Source organism: Anomaloglossus baeobatrachus, chromosome 10 (genome assembly GCF_048569485.1).
Source record: "Anomaloglossus baeobatrachus isolate aAnoBae1 chromosome 10, aAnoBae1.hap1, whole genome shotgun sequence".
NCBI lineage: Eukaryota > Metazoa > Chordata > Amphibia > Anura > Aromobatidae > Anomaloglossus > Anomaloglossus baeobatrachus.
Window position 1 is genome coordinate 27999326 of NC_134362.1, and position 17906 is coordinate 28017231.

Here is a 17906-nt window from a genome sequence, read left to right on the forward strand (position 1 = left end):
ATTGCTTAAAGACGAAGGCGTGAGGCGTAAATTGACCCCTTTATGTCCCTTTTTCAGCTGTAAATCACCAATAATTAGGCAAAAAAAGTTAAAAAAAAATGTAAGCAAATCAAATTGTCTAAAAAAAACACTGAAAAACTAAAATTAAGGGCAGAATGAGCGTCACCCACAGTCATACGCACGGTCTCCGGTGAGCCCCTCCGCGCTGACTCCCCCGGGGTCCGGTGCCCGCGGAGCTGACGATCCGCACCGAGCCGCTTCCAGGAACTGAAGTCTTGTGAGACTGAGGAACAATCTGAGCGGGTGGGAGGGTCGGTTTGGAGAGGGAGGATGAGACAGGGTTGGTGATTGGCTGCCTGTGGAAGACGCTTCTATAAGGAGGTCTGTGATTGGCTGAGTGTGTGGAGCAGGGTGGAGTCACTGTGCGGGGGTCTCACCGGTGTGTCACATGCCTCTCATTAGTGAGCGGCGTCCCGTGAGGTGGGGAGTCCCGGGCTGCCCCGGAATGTGGGGGCTACAAGTAACGGGGAGCAAGGAAAAGGCTGGAAGAAAGGGCAACTTCATGAGTGGAAAAGAGCCTCATAAGAGCCTGACTGCTCAGCAGCTATACACAATAGTGTGTGTACTGTATACGTGTATATATATATATTTATTATTATTTATTACTATAGCGCCATTTATTCCATGGCGCTTTACTATATATATATATATATATATATATATATATATATATATATATATATATATATATATATATATATATATATATGTATATACATACATTCATACACACTTTATTTATATATATATATATATATATATATATATACACATATACACACACACACTATATATATATATATATATATATATATATATATAGATATATAGATATATATATATATATATATATATATATATATATATATATATATATATATAGATATGTATATGCATATACAGTGGAACCTCAGTTTACAAGTAACCCGGTGTGCGAGTATTTCGCTATACGAGCAAAGCTTGCTGTAAATTTGTAACTCCGTTTCTGAGCAAGCTTTGCCATACGGGAAATACCGCACACACTTCCGATTCCGTACTTCCACCGCGCTCTGACCCGCTCTTGCAGTCCGCACAAACACGCACACACATATTATTCTCACCTTACCTTCCGTTCCATCGCCGGCCTCCTTTTTCTTGTAGTTCTCCGCTACAGGATGTGTATCAGTAACCATCGCGTCGATGGAGAAACTTCCGCTGCCAGCCGCTACTCAAAGGCAGCGCGCTGACCAATCAGAGGCAAGCGGCTCCTGCCTTTGACGTCAGCACTCTGGCAGCAGAAGTTCCTCCCTTGTCGCGATGGTTACCCAGTACACATCCTGTACCGGCGAACTGCAAGAACCAGGAAGCCAGCGAGGGAACGGAAGGTAAGGTGAGCATATGTGCGTTTTTGTGCACGTTTGTGCATGTGTGGAATGATAGAATAGGGCACCAGGATGGGATTTTGCACAAGTTGTGTAACAAATTGTCTGCATTGTAATGATCTCCTATGGGAAATCTTGCTTTGCTAGACAAGTAACTTGGTTTACAAGCACACTCCCAGAACAGAATGTTCTCCTAACCAAGGTTCCACTATATATGAACTGAACTCAAAAATCTAAAACTTTTTCTATGCACATAAAAGGCCTTTTTTCTCAACTATTGTTCACAAATTTGTCTAATCAGAGTTACTGATCATTCCTCCTTTGTTGAGATAATCCATTCACCTCACAGGTGTGGCATATCAAGATGCTGATTAGACCGCATGATTATTGCACAGGTATGCCTTAGGCTGGCCAGTATGATTATTGAAAATGTGTGCCTTAGGCTGGCCACCATGATTATTGCACAGGTGTGCCTTAGGCTGGCCACCATAATTGCACAGGCGTTCCTTAGGCTGGCCACAATAAAAGGCCACTCTAAAATGTGCAGTATTGGGGTATTCGTAGGGTCAGAAAAACAGCTAATATCTGGTGTGACCATCATTTGCCAGTCTGCCCTATACAGTGAAACCCGGGATTCATCCGTGAAGAGAAATTGAATATGAAAGACGCCATTGAATATGAACTGCAGTCAGGTGGAGACCCCCGATGAGGATGATGAGATGCAGTCAGGTGGAGACCCCCGATGAGGATGATGAGATGCAGTCAGGTGGAGACCCCCGATGAGGATGATGAGATGCAGTCAGGTGGAGACCCCCGATGAGTATGATGAGATGCAGTCAGGTGGAGACCCCCGATGAAGATGAGGAGATGCAGTCAGGTGGAGACCCCCGATGAGGACGATGAGCTGCAGTCAGGTGGAGACCTCCAATGAGGATGATGAGATGCAGTCAGGTGGAGACCCCCGATGAGGATGATGAGCTGCAGTCAGGTGGAGACGCCGATGAGGATGATGAGATGCAGTCAGGTGGAGACCCCGATGAGGATGATGAGATGCAGTCAGGTGGAGACCCCGATGAAGATGAGGAGATGCAGTCAGGTGGAGACCCCCGATGAGGACGATGAGCTGCAGTCAGGTGGAGACCTCCAATGAGGATGATGAGATGCAGTCAGGTGGAGACCCCCGATGAGGATGATGAGCTGCAGTCAGGTGGAGACCCCCGATGAGGATGATGAGATGCAGTCAGGTGGAGACCCCGATGAGGATGATGAGATGCAGTCAGGTGGAGACCCCGATGAGGATGATGAGATGCAGTCAGGTGGAGACCCCCGATGAGGACGATGAGCTGCAGTCAGGTGGAGACCTCCAATGAGGATGATGAGATGCAGTCAGGTGGAGACCCCCGATGAGGATGATGAGCTGCAGTCAAGTGGAGACCCCGATGAGGATGATGAGATGCAGTCAGGTGGAGACCCCGATGAGGATGAGGACGACGAGCTGCAGATGAGCTTCCCTGAGACGGTTTATGACAGTTTGTGCAGAAATTCTTTGTTTTTTCACCGATTGTTGCAGCTGTTGTCCGGGTGGGTGGTTGCAGATGATCTTGGAGGTGAAGATGCTGGATGTGGAGGTCCTGGACTGGTGCAGTTACACGTGGTCTGCGGTGGTGAGGCCGGTTGGATGTTCTGCCAAATTCTCTGAAACGCCTTTGGAGAAATGAACTCTCATGTCACGGGTAACAGCTCTAGTGCTGCAGCCAACTGCACACTCCCTCAAAACTTGAGACATCCGTGACATTGTGCTGTGTAATAAAACTGCACATTTTAGAGTGGCCTTTTATTGTGGCCGGCCTAAGGCACACCTGTGCAATGGTAAGGCACACCTGTGCAATAATAAGGCACACATATGCAATAATCATGCTGTCTGATTAAGCATCTTGATATGCCACACCTGTGAGGTGAATATATTACCTTGGCAAAGGAGTAGTGCTCACTAACAGATTTACACAAATTTGTGAACAATATTTGAGAAAAGGGACTTCTGTACATAGAAAAAGTCTTAGATCTTGTCCCCCACACGTATACACTTTGTTCAGTGTATATGTGTGGGGAGGGGGCTAGGGGCCATGGATTTGCTCTTCCACCCCCCATGGAGAGCAAATGTGGTGTGGACACAGTAATTAACAAAGGATCTGATTACATTACTAAGGAGATGCGAATCTAGGTAAGGTAATGAAGTTGTGTTTTGCAGTCAGACTCTTATCTCTAGATCAGAAAACACTACCTGACAATGGAAGGACAATACTTTTTATTCCATATCTATATAATCTGAGTTTGAGTTGCTCTAAATATACCCATACACCCTGAAGAGGGTGAGAATAGGTTGGAATTGTTACCCTGTGTATGCCAGAGTGCAAGAGAGTGCCTATCAGGTGCTCGGGAAAGCAGGGTAGTGGGTGTGCTAATGTTAGACCCAGTGCAGGCATCTCACTGACCTACCAATATGGTGAGTGGTGGCAGCAAAAAGTGTGGTGTGAGTGTGACAACGGACTGCAGGGTGCGCTCACCTCATTGTGAGCTTATTGTGATATATAAGTGGATGAGTGTGGGGGGAAAAACATGGAAAGTCATGACCCCAGCTGAAATCTATCAGTAATTAGAAAGCAATCCTGCCACTAGTAAAAAATAATATCAGCGGCTTCAACTGATGGCCTATAAAAAGGTGGGTCATCACCAAAGTGCCACACAAGAAACGTCTCATGATGGGTAAAACTAGTGAGCTGTCCAAGTCCCTTCACAAACTTATTGTTGCAAATCATACTGACGGCATTGGTTGCAGAAGAATTTCTGAGATACTGAGGGTTCCAGTGAGCAGCTCCATAAAGTGTAAGGGTTACATGTTGTTTCTGTGAAAAACACTGGTAGAACATGTAAACAAATCACAGATGTATAAATGAAGCCTTAAAGAATGCTTACCATCTTGGCTCATAAGGACACAAGTTTTATTTTTTTTCTATTTTATTTTTTCCCCAAAATTACAAAAAAAAGGATGAAATATCACAGCGCCAATGTGCTGACCTCTAGTGGCCAAAGTGGCTGCTCCACGTTCTTTCTTGTCTTGTGCGCAAATGTTCCCCACACGAGTGGACGTCATTGTACAGTATATCCACAGATTCACACGGCCTCATTTGTAATTATTTTACTATTTTGGAAAAATATATATATATATGTGTGCAGTATTTTTCAGACTATAAAAGATGGAACGAACTATAAAGACACACCTAGGTTTTAGAGGGAGAAAAATATATATTAAAAAAAAAATGTTGAAGCAAAAAAACATGATCATGATGCACTGTTATGGGCGAAGGATCTGCTGCTGATACTGTTATGGGGATAATGCCTCCCAATTCTGTACAAATGTCCCCATCCTGGTATAAACGGCCCTTATCCTGGTATATATGTCCCCCATCTTGGTATAAACGGCCCTTATCCTGGTATATATGTGCTCATCTTGGCCCATCCTGGTATATATGTCCTCCATCCTGGTATATAAGGCCCTTATCCTGGTATATATGTCCTCATCTTGGCCCATCCTGGTATATATGTCCTCCATATTGGTATATATGGCCCGTATCCTGGTATGTATGTGCTCATCTTGGCCCATCTTGGTATATACGGCCCTAATCCTGGTATATATGTCCTCATCTTGGCCCACCCTGGTATACATGACCCCCATCCTGGTATATACGGCCCTTATCCTTGTATATACGTCCTCATTGTGGCCTATCCTGGTATTTATGTCCTCCATCCTGGTATAAACGGCCCTTATCCTGGTATATATGTGCTCATCTTGGCCCATCCTGGTATATATGTCCTCATCTTGACCCAACCTGCTATATATGTCCTCCATCCTGGTATATAAGGCCCTTATCCTGGTATATATGTCCTCATCTTGGCCCATCCTGGTATATATGTCCCCCATCTCGGTATATACGGCCCTTATCCTGGTATATATGTCCTCATCTTGGCCCATCCTGGTATATATGTCCCCCATCTTGGTATATTTGGCCAGTGGTATATATGTGCTCATCTTGGCCCATCTTGGTATATACGGCCCTTATCCTGGTATATATGTCCTCATCTTGGCCCACCCTGGTATACATGACCCCCATCCTGGTATATACGGCCCTTATCCTGGTATACACGTCCTCCCTGTGGCCTATCCTGGTATTTATGTCCTCCATCCTGGTATATACGGCCCTTATCCTGGTATGTATGTCCTCATCTTGGGCCCACCCTGGTATATATAGCCCTCATCATGGGTCCACCCTAGTATATGTCTCCCACTATGCCACACACAAAAAAATAAGCAGTTCTACTCACTTTGCCTCCATTCGCTCCCCCAATGTCCTCTTCTGATGCCGGCAAGTGACTTCATCGTGTAAGCGAAAAGCGGTGCAGAATTTCACTGCCATGCTTTTTACAGCAGTGACCCTGCTCCTGGCTCCAGTGGACTGCTCCCCAACCCCCCCCCCCCTTGCAGGGAGCAAGACACACCCCCAAATTTTCAGGGAAAAGAGGGAGTCTTAGCCCAAAAAAAAAAAAGAGAATTTTGTTACTTACCGTAAATTCTTTTTCTTATAGTTCCGTATTGGGAGACCCAGACCATGGGTGTTTAGCTTCTGCCTCCGGAGGACACACAAAGTACTACACTCAAAAGTGTAGCTCCTCCCTCTGAGCTTATACACCCCCTGGTAACCAGTCCTAGCCAGTTTAGTGCAAAAGCTGAAGGAGAATAGCCACCCACAAGTAGAACAGAGTAAGAACCGGAACAACCGGAGACTCTGTCCACGACAACAGCCGGTGATAACACACGGAACAAGAAAATTGCCAACAGGCAACAGGGAGGGAGCTGAGTCTCCCAATACGGAACTATAAGAAAAAGAATTTACAGTAACAAAATTCTCTTTTTCTTTATCGTTCCTTTGGGAGACCCAGACCATGGGACGTTCCAAAGCTGTCCCTGGGTGGGAATAAACAGAAAAAACTAAGAAGTAGGCGCAGCCTAACTTCACAAGTGGGCGACAGCCGCCTGAAGGATGCGTCTGCCCAAGCTCACATCTGCCGAAGCATGAGCATGCACTTGGTAGTGCTTCGAAAAGGTATGCAGGCTAGTCCAAGTGGCAGCCTGACAGACTTGTTGAGCCGTAGCCTGGTGCCTAAAAGCCCAAGAGGCACCGACAGCTCTGGTCGAGTGTGCTTTGATCCCCGGCGGGGGAGGCACCCGAGTACTCTGGTAGGCGTCCGAAATGGTCGATCTAATCCAACGGGCCAAGGTCGGCTTAGAAGCAGAGAGACCCTTGCGCCGCCCTGTGGTTAGCACAAAAAGAGAGGTGCACCGCCTAAGCGCAGCGGTGCGAGACACATAAATCCGGAGAGCACGCACCAGATCTAGAGTATGCAGCGCTTTCTCAAAGCGATGAACAGGGGCCGGACAGAAGGAAGGCAAGGAAATATCCTGGTTAAGGTGGAAGGGAGAGACCACCTTAGGAAGAAAGTCCGGGGTCGGACGGAGAACTACCTTGTCTTGGTGAAAAACCAAAAAAGGTGACTCCGAGGAGAGCGCAGCCAAATCAGAGACTCTCCTGAGAGAAGTTATGGCAACTAGAAAGGCCACCTTCTGAGAAAGACGATACAAAGAAACCTCCCTAAGAGGCTCAAAGGGGGTTTCTGCAAAACCGTGAGGACCAAGTTAAGGTCCCAGGGATCCAAGGGCCGCCGATAAGGCGGAATGATGTGAGACGCACCTTGCATGAAGGTGCGAATCTGAGCCAGCCGGGCGAGACGCCGCTGGAACAGCACTGATAGAGCTGAGACTTGTCCCTTGAGAGAGTTGAGGGACAGTCCTAGCTGCAGACCGGACTGTTAAAAAGGCAGAAGGGTCGGCAACGAGAATGGCCAAGGAGAATGGCCGGAAGAGCGACACCAGGACAGGAAAATTTTCCAAGTCCTGTGATAGATCTTGACGGAGGAAGACTTACGGGCCCGAGTCATAGTGGAGATGACTTCAGGAGGAATACCAGAAGCCGTCAAAATCCAGGACTCAAGAGCCACGCCGTCAATTTGAGTGCCGCAGAATTCGGGCGGAAAAAACGGACCTTGCGAGAGCAGGTCTGGACGGTCCGGAAGATGCCACGGCATCTCCACGGACAGTTGGAGCAGGTCCGGATACCAAGCTCGCCTGGGCCAGTCCGGTGCAATGAGGATGACTCGACGGCCCTCCATTCTGATCTTGCGCAGGACTCTGGGCAAGAGAGCTAGAGGGGGAAACACGTAGGACAGACGAAACTGGGACCAGTCTTGAACCAGAGCGTCCGCGGCGAAGGCCTGAGGATCTTGGGAGCGAGCCACGTAAACCGGAACCTTGTTGTTGTGACGGGATGCCATTAGGTCCACGTCCGGAGTGCCCCACTTGCGGCAGATTGACTGAAACACTGCCGGGTGCAGGGACCACTCGCCACCGTCCACGGATTGATGGCTGAGATAATCTGCCTCCCAGTTTTCTACGCCAGGGATGTGGACTGCGGATATGGTGGACTTGGAATCCTCCGCCCATTGAAGAATGCGTTGTACCTCCAACATTGCCAGGCGGCTGCGTGTCCCGCCTTGGTGATTGATGTAGGCAACCGCTGTCGCGTTGTCTGACTGGACTCGAATGTGCCTGCCCGCCAACAGGTGGTGAAAGGCTAGGAGAGCCAGAAGCACAGCTCTGGTTTCCAGCACATTGATTGAAAGGGCTGACTCGGACGGAGTCCAAGTGCCCTGAGCTCTGTGGTGGAGATGTACCGCTCCCCAGCCGGATAGGCTGGCATCCGTGGTGAGAATCACCCAGGACGGAGCCAGGAAGGAGCGCCCTTGGGACAGGGAGAGGGGTCGAAGCCACCACTGATGAGAGCTCCTGGTCCGTGGCGACAGAGCCACTAACCTCTGTAAGGAGGAAGGCCGCTTGTCCCAACAGCGGAGAAAGTCCAGCTGCAGAGGACGCAGATGGAACTGGGCAAAGGGAACCGCCTCCATGGAAGCCACCATTTGACCCAGCACCTGCATCAGGCACCTGAGGGAATAACGGCGGGGCCTCAGGAGAGAGCGCATCGCTAGCCGGAGAGACTGCTGTTTGATTAAGGGCAACTTCACAAGTGCCGGCAAAGTCTCGAACTGCATCCCTAGGTACGTGAGACTCTGGGTCGGAGTCAGAGTGGATTTGGGAAGATTGACAATCCACCCGAATTGGGCTAGGGTGGCGAGAGTGAGCGAAACACTCCGCTGACAGTCTGCGCTGGATGGACCCTTGACCAGAAGGTCGTCCAGATAAGAAAGCACTGCTAACCCCTGGAGGTGCAGGACCGCAAATCACTGCCGCCATGACCTTGGTGAATACCCGACGGGCTGTGGCTAACCCAAAGGGGAGAGCCACAAATTGGAAATGATCCTCTCCTATCGCAAAACGTAACCAACGCTGATGTGACACTGCGATTGGCACATGTAGATAGGCATCTCTGATGTCGATGGACGCCAGGAACTCCCCTTGGGTCATAGAGGCAATGACTGATCGCAGAGACTCCATGCGAAAATGCCGCACCCGGACATGCTTGTTGAGAAGCTTGAGATCCAGGATGGGCCGGAAGGTACCGTCCTTTTTTGGAACTAGGAAGAGATTTGAGTAAAAACCTCTGAACCGTTCCTGAGCGGGAACTGGGACAATCACTCCGTTTGCCTGCAAGGACGCCACGGCCTGCGAGAAGGCGGCGGCCTTGGAGCAGGGGGGAGTTGAGAGAAAAAATCTGTTTGGAGGGCTGGAAGAGAATTCTATCCTGTAGCCGTGAGATATGATGTCTCTCACCCACTGATCGGAGACTTGCTTTAACCAAGCGTCGCCAAAGTGGGAGAGCCTGCCCGACTAAGGACGTGGCTGGAGCGGGCCGAGAGTCATGAGGAAGCTGCCTTAGTGGCAGAACCTCCTGCGGTCTTCTGCGGACGCGCTTTTGGGTGCCAGTTGGATTTCTGATCCTTGGCTGAGTTAGCGGACGAGGCGGAAGGCTTAGAGGATGACCAGTTGGAGGAACGAAAGGAACGAAACCTCGATTGATTCCTACCCTGGGCGGGTTTCCTGGTCTTGGTTTGTGGCATGGAAGTACTCTTCCCGCCAGTAGCTTCTTTAATGATTTCATCCAGCTGTTCACCAAACAGCCATGAACCAGCAAAAGGGAGCCCAGCAAGAAACTTCTTGGAAGAAGCATCTGCCTTCCACTCTCGAAGCCACAAAATCCTGCAGATAACAAGAGAATTAGCTGAAGCCACCGCAGTGCGGTGAGCAGCCTCTAGCATGGCAGACATGGCATAAGATGAAAAGGCTGAAGCCTGAGCAGTTAAGGTAACCATCTCAGGCATAGATTCCTTGGTGAGGGAATGCATCTCCTCTAGAGAAGCAGAGATGGCTTTGAGAGCCCACACTGCTGCAAAAGTCGGGGAAAACGCGGCCCCCGCAGCTTCATACACAGATTTGGCCAGAAGGTCAATCTGACGGTCAGTGGAATCCTTAAGTGAGGTGCCGTCAGCCACCGACACAACGGTCCGGGCTGATAGCCTAGACACCGGGGGGGTCTACCTTTGGGGAGTGAGACCACTCCTTGACCACCTCAGGTGGAAATGGAAACCAGTCATCAGAACCACGCTTTGGAAAGCGTTTGTCAGGGCAGGCCCTGGGTTTGGTCACAGCGGCCTGAAAACTGGAGTGGTTAAAGAACACACTCTTCATTCTCTTAGGCGAGGTAAACTGATGTTTTTCTGCCAAAGAGAGTTGCTCCTCTGACACTGGCGGATTGAGATCCAGCACAGAATTAATAGAAGCAATCAAATCACTAAGATCTGAGTCACCCTCAGAGAAATCGATGGGATACATAGCCTCCGAGCCCCCAGTGAGGGCATCCTCCTCATCTTGAGAGTCAGCTCTTGAGACAGAGCCGTGGGATGGGGAGGGGGAGGAAACCCTGCGCCTTCTCTTAGAAGGACAGGGTCTGGGATCAGATGATGAATCCTCCGTGAGCTCTGATGGACGGAGGTCAGAGGATAGGAGTACTCTGTCAAGAGTATTAGAGGCACCCTGTGAGGGGGGCTGATGCATATTCATCAAAGTCCTGGACAAAATTCCCATGGACTCAGCAAATGACTGGGATATGGACCTAGAAAAGGACTCTACCCAGGCCGGGGGTTCAATCACAGGTGCAGCAGCAGCCTGAGAGACCACTGGGGGTGAGACTCCAGGCTGTGGCACCGCCAAGTTAGAGCAACCATCACAGTGTGGATAAATGCTCGGCTCAGGCAGCAGGAGCTTACATGCAGTGCATGCAGAATAAAGCTTTGGAGCCTTGCTCCTTGTGTGAGACATGCTGCTGGAGTGGGGGCTTTGCAGAGAATGAACCCCAGGGAGAATATACAGAGGTCCACAACCGGAGACCGGCTGTGGCTTACCAGACCGCTGAGCGCGGTGTTGTGTGCCCTCCAGATCCCGAAGCCCGGTCCCCCAGAGCGCAGCACCTCAGCAGAGATGCAGAATGCAGGATGTCCCAGAGCAGAGTGAACTCTGCCTGAGAAATGGCCGCTGGAGCGAAGAGAGGGGGCGGGACTAGGGGCGTTCCTATAAAAGAGCGGGAACTGGAGGGCTATAGAGACCTGCAGGGAAGGAGGGACGCCCTAGCAGTGGGGAGTGTCCCTCCCCTGTGTAGAACGGCCGCCGGGAGGAGCCGAACCTGTCCCTCTGCATGAGTGACATGCGAGGGCAGGAAAACGAAACTAGGCCTCAGGCGAAGCCAGGGCCTAAATTTAAGCGGCAAGGCCGACAAGCAGGCACCATCGGCGCGGTTCTCGGGCAAAAGCTGGAGAACCCGCCGGAAAAGTTAAAAACAATCACATACAGCATACTCTCCCCTTACAATAAAGAACCGGGACCCCCAACATAAACGTCTCAGGTACTTAGCTGCTGAGACGCAGGGCCATGTCCCTGGGGATGAGTGCTCCGGTCCAACAGAATCCTCAAGGGGCTGTGGATGGAGACCGGACTCCTGCCAGGCATGGAGACCGTGCTGGCTCCCACTTCAAGCCAGAGCCCAGAAGGGATGGTGAAGGAGCGCGGCATGTAAGGCTGCAGCCTTGTAAATCAACCTTAACAACACCGCCGACACAGTGGGGTGAGAAGGGACATGCCGGGGGTCCAGACATGGACCCGCTTTTCTTCAAACTCTTTCCAAAAGTCAAACAATCAGATGAGAATGCATGTGTGGATGTATGCCTCCTGACACAAAGCAATAAACTGGCTAGGACTGGTTACCAGGGGGTGTATAAGCTCAGAGGGAGGAGCTACACTTTTAAGTGTAGTACTTTGTGTGTCCTCCGGAGGCAGAAGCTAAACACCATGGTCTGGGTCTCCCAAAGGAACGATAAAGAAATACAGTATATTCCCTTCATATGAATGTGCTGCTATGTACTGATTACTTCACATCAAGGGCTCTTAACATTTCTTCACTTTGTGTACATTAAGCTTTTTGATTACACAAGAAATATGGCTCTTCATACCCACATCTGCAGTATGAGCCTAAACTAACACAGTGTACTAGACCTCATCTGTGTGAGCAGGAATATCAGAAATAAAAAAAAGCCAACAAATCAGTAAAAGGAGACACTTTGTAACTAACAAAAGTCACCAACAAATCATACCCAATAGTGTTAACCTGCTTGTTTTCTAGGGGTGTTGCATCTATTCACATTATCCAGTACATCATCATCAACTGAATGTTCCATTGTAATATAGCAAGACATATGGTTTCAAGCTCATCTATATCTTGTTACTACTTATAAATAACTTTACTCCAGAGCTGTACTCACTATTCTGCTGGTACAGTCACTGTGTACATACATTACTGATGCTGGAGTTACAACTTGTATTATACTGCAGAGCTGCACTTACTATTCTGCTGGTGTAATCACTGTGTACATACAGTACATTAATTATCCTGTCCTGATCCCAAGTTACATGCTGTTTTATCCTCCAGAGCTGCACTCACTATTCTGCTGGTGCAGTCACTGTGTACATTTATTACATTAACTGATCCTGTACTGATCCTGAGTTACATGCTGTATTATCCTCCAGAGCTGCACTCACTGTTCTGCTGGTGAAGTCACTGTGTACATATATTACATTACTGATCCTGAGTTACATCCTGTATTGTTCTCCAGAGCTGCGCTCACTATTCTGCTGGTGCAGTCACTGTGTACATACATTACATTTCTTAATCCTGTACTGATCCTGAGTTACCTCCTGTATTATACTCCAGAGCTACACTCAGTATTCTGCTGGTGCAGTCACTGTGTACATACATTAATTATCCTGTACTGATCCCGAGTTAAATCCTGTATTATACTCCAGAGCTGCACTCACTATTCTGCTGGTACAGTCACTGTGTACATACACTACATTAACTGATCCTGTACTGATCCTGAGTTACATGCTGTATTATCCTCCAGAGCTGCACTCACTGTTCTGCTGGTTAAGTCACTGTGTACATATATTACATTACTGATCCTGAGTTACATCCTGTATTGTTCTCCAGACCTGCGCTCACTATTCTGCTGGTGCAGTCACTGTGGACATACATTACTGATCCTGTACGGTTCCTGAGTTGCATCCTGTATTATACTCCAGAGCTGCACTCACTATTTTTTTTTATTAAATAATCCATGCACAATTCTGAACCTTAGGTTTTTGGGTTTTGTTACCCTTTCAGTCACAGAATCACATCAGGGCACATTAAGAATTTATTTTTATTTTATTTATATAAAAAAAAAAAAAAAGAATAAAAAAAAAAGTAGGAGATCTGTTTAACGACGGTTGCAGAACAAGGACTCCATTTGCAACACTTCAAGTGACAGATCCTGGCTCAAAAAAAACAAAAAAGTCCAGTGACTCAATGCTCCTTTCATACGCACCCACAGTTTAGAGGAAAAAAAACAAAAACAAAAAACCAAAAACTATAGTTCTCATCATGATAGGCTCAATATCTGGGGAAGAGGTGGAAATAAACAACATGCCAAGATCTGGATACACCTTGCTCTAAAGCAAAATGAGTGGGGGGGGGGGGGGCAAAATTAAAGTCCGACCTCCCACATCATCGTCCCATCTGCATAGATAATAAAGTTGCCAGAGAGGCGAGTACGACATAAAACCGCTTCGCATTTACAAAACTTCTCCTATAATACAACAACGTCGTCCGCGGATGAGCAAATTCCAAAAATGAAATGACGTTTTATGGCACAGACTTTGTCTATTTCAGTCACGTTCCTTTAGTGGCCAATGATTATCAGTCGCCGACTGTACCAGAACAGTCATGAGGAGAGGCGGAGCCTCCCCAATCTCCCGGAAATGGGGTGAAAAATATCGAAAACTTTTTTTTTTTCTCTCCCTTCGGCCATTGTGAGCAATAATGACAGTGTTTGTAATAATTTGCATATGTGAATTGCATAATTTGGGCAATTTTTAAACACGAGGCTCTATCCCGGCCGTGCAAGTAATGCCCCTGTCTTGGGCCAAGGGTGAAAGTTTTTAAAGTTTTTCAACTTTTAAAAACAAAGTGGGGGATAAAAGAAAATTGCCAAAAGTATAAAGCGGTACAAAAGTGAAATAAAACCGAGAAATGGATCCCACGCCATGTGCCGGGTAACGGTAAGAAGCCGGGATTCTATGGATTTGTGGATAGAATGTTCGGGAAGAAGAAGAAAATACGGAAGGGGGGTGGGGGGGCTTTTCCAGATTTCCAGAGCAGCTTCATATAGAGAAGATTTGACTCGTATCTTCCTGAGTGACCGCACAGAACGGGACCGCGTGACATCCGCGCCTCCTTTTTGGCCGCTTTGTATAGACGAGATTTGGTTCCTTTAAGCTTCCGTTTTGCCGTCGTTTCTTCTGCTCTTCGGATCAGCGCCGCCGGCTGCGTGAGGCTTCTGAGCAGCACAACGCCCCGCGCCGCGCACGTCTGACAGGTGGTACGTATTTAGTTGGGTTTTTTTCAGCGTGGGTTTTCCTGTCGCAGTTTGCGAGACGTGTGTTATTTTTTTTGTGTTTTTCGTTTTTAATTTAAGTCCTGGAGAGAAAGATCTCACGTTTTCTTTAACATCCGCCGGGATTGCCACATCTGAAACTTGTTGTAGGCCGTTTGAAGCATTTCTTCTAAGTGACTTGTGAGCTGCGAGAGAAAACGCATGATATTATCGACCCGAGAACCACAGACTACAAATGTGAAGCAGAAACATAATGGAGAATAAACGGCATCATCCTGAATATTGAGGATTTCTCTTTAATAGGACTTAATTTTCTTTGAACGCTTTTATTTGATGGTTATGTGTTTGTTATTTAGAAAAAAGTTCAATAAGAACTATTGAAACATAATAAACAGCCCAGCATTTGTTAGCGTCTACAGCCTACATAAATAATGTTGTATTTGTACTTTACTCCAGTGCTGCACTCACTATTCTGCTGGAGCAGTCATTGTGTACATACATTACATTACTTATCCTGTACTGATCCTGAGTTACATCCTGTATTATACTGCAGAGCTGCACTCACTATTCTGCTGGAGCAGTCACTGTGTACATACATTACATTACTGATCCTGTATTGATCCTGAGTTACATCCTGTATTATACTCCAGAGCTGCACTCACTATTCTGCTGGAGCAGTCACTGTGTACATACATTACATTACTGATCCTGTACTGACCCTGAGTTACATCCTGTATTATACTCCAGAGCTGCACTCACTATTCTGCTGGTGCAGTCACTGTGTACATACATTACATTACTGATCCTGTATTGATCCTGAGTTACATCCTGTATTATACTCCAGAGCTGCACTCACTATTCTGCTGGAGCAGTCACTGTGTACATACATTACTGATCCTGAGTTACTTCCTGTATTAAACTCCAGAGCTGCACTCACTATTCTGCTGGAGCAGTCACTGTGTACATACATTACATTACTGATCCTGTACTGACCCTGAGTTACATCCTGTATTATACTCCAGAGCTGCACTCACTATTCTGCTGGTGCAGTCACTGTGTACATACATTACATTACTGATCCTGTATTGATCCTGAGTTACATCCTGTATTATACTCCAGAGCTGCACTCACTATTCTGCTGGAGCAGTCACTGTGTACATACATTACATTACTGATCCTGTACTGACCCTGAGTTACATCCTGTATTATACTCCAGAGCTGCACTCACTATTCTGCTGGTGCAGTCACTGTGTACATACATTACATTACTGATCCTGTATTGATCCTGAGTTACATCCTGTATTATACTCCAGAGCTGCACTCACTATTCTGCTGGTGGAGTCACTGTGTACATACATTACATTACTGATCCTGTACTGACCCTGAGTTACATCCTGTATTATACTCCAGAGCTGCACTCACTATTCTGCTGGTGCAGTCACTGTGTACATACATTACATTACTGATCCTGTATTGATCCTGAGTTACATCCTGTATTATACTCCAGAGCTGCACTCACTATTCTGCTGGAGCAGTCACTGTGTACATACATTACATTACTGATCCTGTACTGACCCTGAGTTACATCCTGTATTATACTCCAGAGCTGCACTCACTATTCTGCTGGTGCAGTCACTGTGTACATACATTACATTACTGATCCTGTATTGATCCTGAGTTACATCCTGTATTATACTCCAGAGCTGCACTCACTATTCTGCTGGAGCAGTCACTGTGTACATACATTACTGATCCTGAGTTACTTCCTGTATTAAACTCCAGAGCTGCACTCACTATTCTGCTGGAGCAGTCACTGTGTACATACATTACATTACTGATCCTGTACTGATCAGGAGTTACACCCTGTATTATACTCCAGAGCTGCACTCACTATTCTGCTGGAGCAGTCATTGTGTACATACATTACTGATCCTGTACTGATCCTGAGTTACATCCTGTATTATACTCCAGAGCTGCACTCACTATTCTGCTGGTGCAGTCACTGTGTACATACATTACATTACTGATCCTGTACTGACCCTGAGTTACATCCTGTATTATACTCCAGAGCTGCACTCACTATTCTGCTGGTGCAGTCACTGTGTACATACATTACATTACTGATCCTGAGTTACATCCTGTAATATACTCCAGAGCTGCACTCACTATTCTGCTGGTGCAGTCACTGTGTACATACATTACTTATCCTGTACTGACCCCGAGTTACATCCTGTATTATACTCCAGAGCTGCACTCACTATTCTGCTAGAGCATTCACTGTGTACATACATTACTGATCCTGTATTGATCCTGAGTTACATCCTGTATTATACTCCAGAGCTGCACTCACTATTCTGCTGGAGCAGTCACTGTGTACATACATTACTGATCCTGAGTTACTTCCTGTATTAAACTCCAGAGCTGCACTCACTATTCTGCTGGAGCAGTCACTGTGTACATACATTACATTACTTATCCTGTACTGACCCTGAGTTACATCCTGTATTATACTCCAGAGCTGCACTCACTATTCTGCTGGAGCAGTCACTGTGTACATACATTACATTACTTATCCTGTACTGACCCTGAGTTACATCCTGTATTATACTCCAGAGCTGCACTCACTATTATGCTAGAGCATTCACTGTGTACATACATTACTTATCCTGTATTGATCCTGAGTTACATCCTCTATTATACTCCAGAGCTGCACTCACTATTCTGCTGGTGCAGTCACTGTGTACATATATTACTGATCCTGAGTTATGTCCAGTATTATACTCCAGAGCTGCACTCGCGCTAGCTTCAGAGATAAATTCTCCTGACATTACCTGCTTGTTCAGGGTCTTTGCAGGGCTTGTTCTGTTGATTTGCATTTTGGAAAGTGTCATCTGTACACCAAGGTTTGTATGCCACTCTTACAGTATAAGAGCTCGGCTGAGGGGGCCTGTCCATCATGTTGCAGTGTCCAATACAGGCATTAAGGTGTATATGTAACATGCAAACAGGGGAGTGGCAGCAGATCTTGTCTAGCATTGAAAGTAAGCGGGGTGCAGCTACATTTATGTGTTACCTAACATATGCCGTGAATCATCTAATCTGGACTCTTAAATGGAAGCCCACGAAGAGATAATGGACTCCTAAACTGGACCCTGGTCCATCGGTCATGGCCGCATTCTGTGATCGCTGGACATGAGCCCCCGGTAATCACCTCTCATCTGACGCATCTGAGGCTCTTCTCTTGATTAGCCAACCTGCTGCGATATCACGCGGTCATGCCAGGCCGGCTAATAACAAGAAGAGCCGCGGATGCCTTCATGTGAGAGGTGGCACTCCCGGCTCCCACCAACGGACCAGGTCCTGTCAATCCATTCACACCGC

The 17906-nt window shown here is 47.2% G+C and overlaps 2 protein-coding genes across 3 annotated transcripts in view; both read right to left on the reverse strand.

Moving 5' to 3' along the window:
* HPS5 (HPS5 biogenesis of lysosomal organelles complex 2 subunit 2) overlaps positions 1-272 on the reverse strand; it is a 58911-nt gene extending 58639 nt beyond the window's left edge. Inside the window, exon 1 of one of the 2 annotated variants that reach the window (XM_075326954.1) lies at positions 171-272. In XM_075326954.1, coding sequence (XP_075183069.1) covers positions 171-176 — 6 coding nt within the window. In that variant the 5' untranslated portion in view covers positions 177-272. The remainder of the gene's footprint in view (positions 1-170) is intronic. The other variant, XM_075326955.1, reaches the window with a different exon arrangement.
* Positions 273-13343: 13071 nt separating this feature from the next.
* Positions 13344-17906, reverse strand: part of GTF2H1 (general transcription factor IIH subunit 1) — a 76413-nt gene continuing 71850 nt past the window's right edge. The window contains exon 15 of the mRNA XM_075325462.1: positions 13344-14710. Within this exon, the coding sequence (XP_075181577.1) occupies positions 14624-14710 (87 nt within the window). The 3' untranslated portion in view covers positions 13344-14623. The remainder of the gene's footprint in view (positions 14711-17906) is intronic.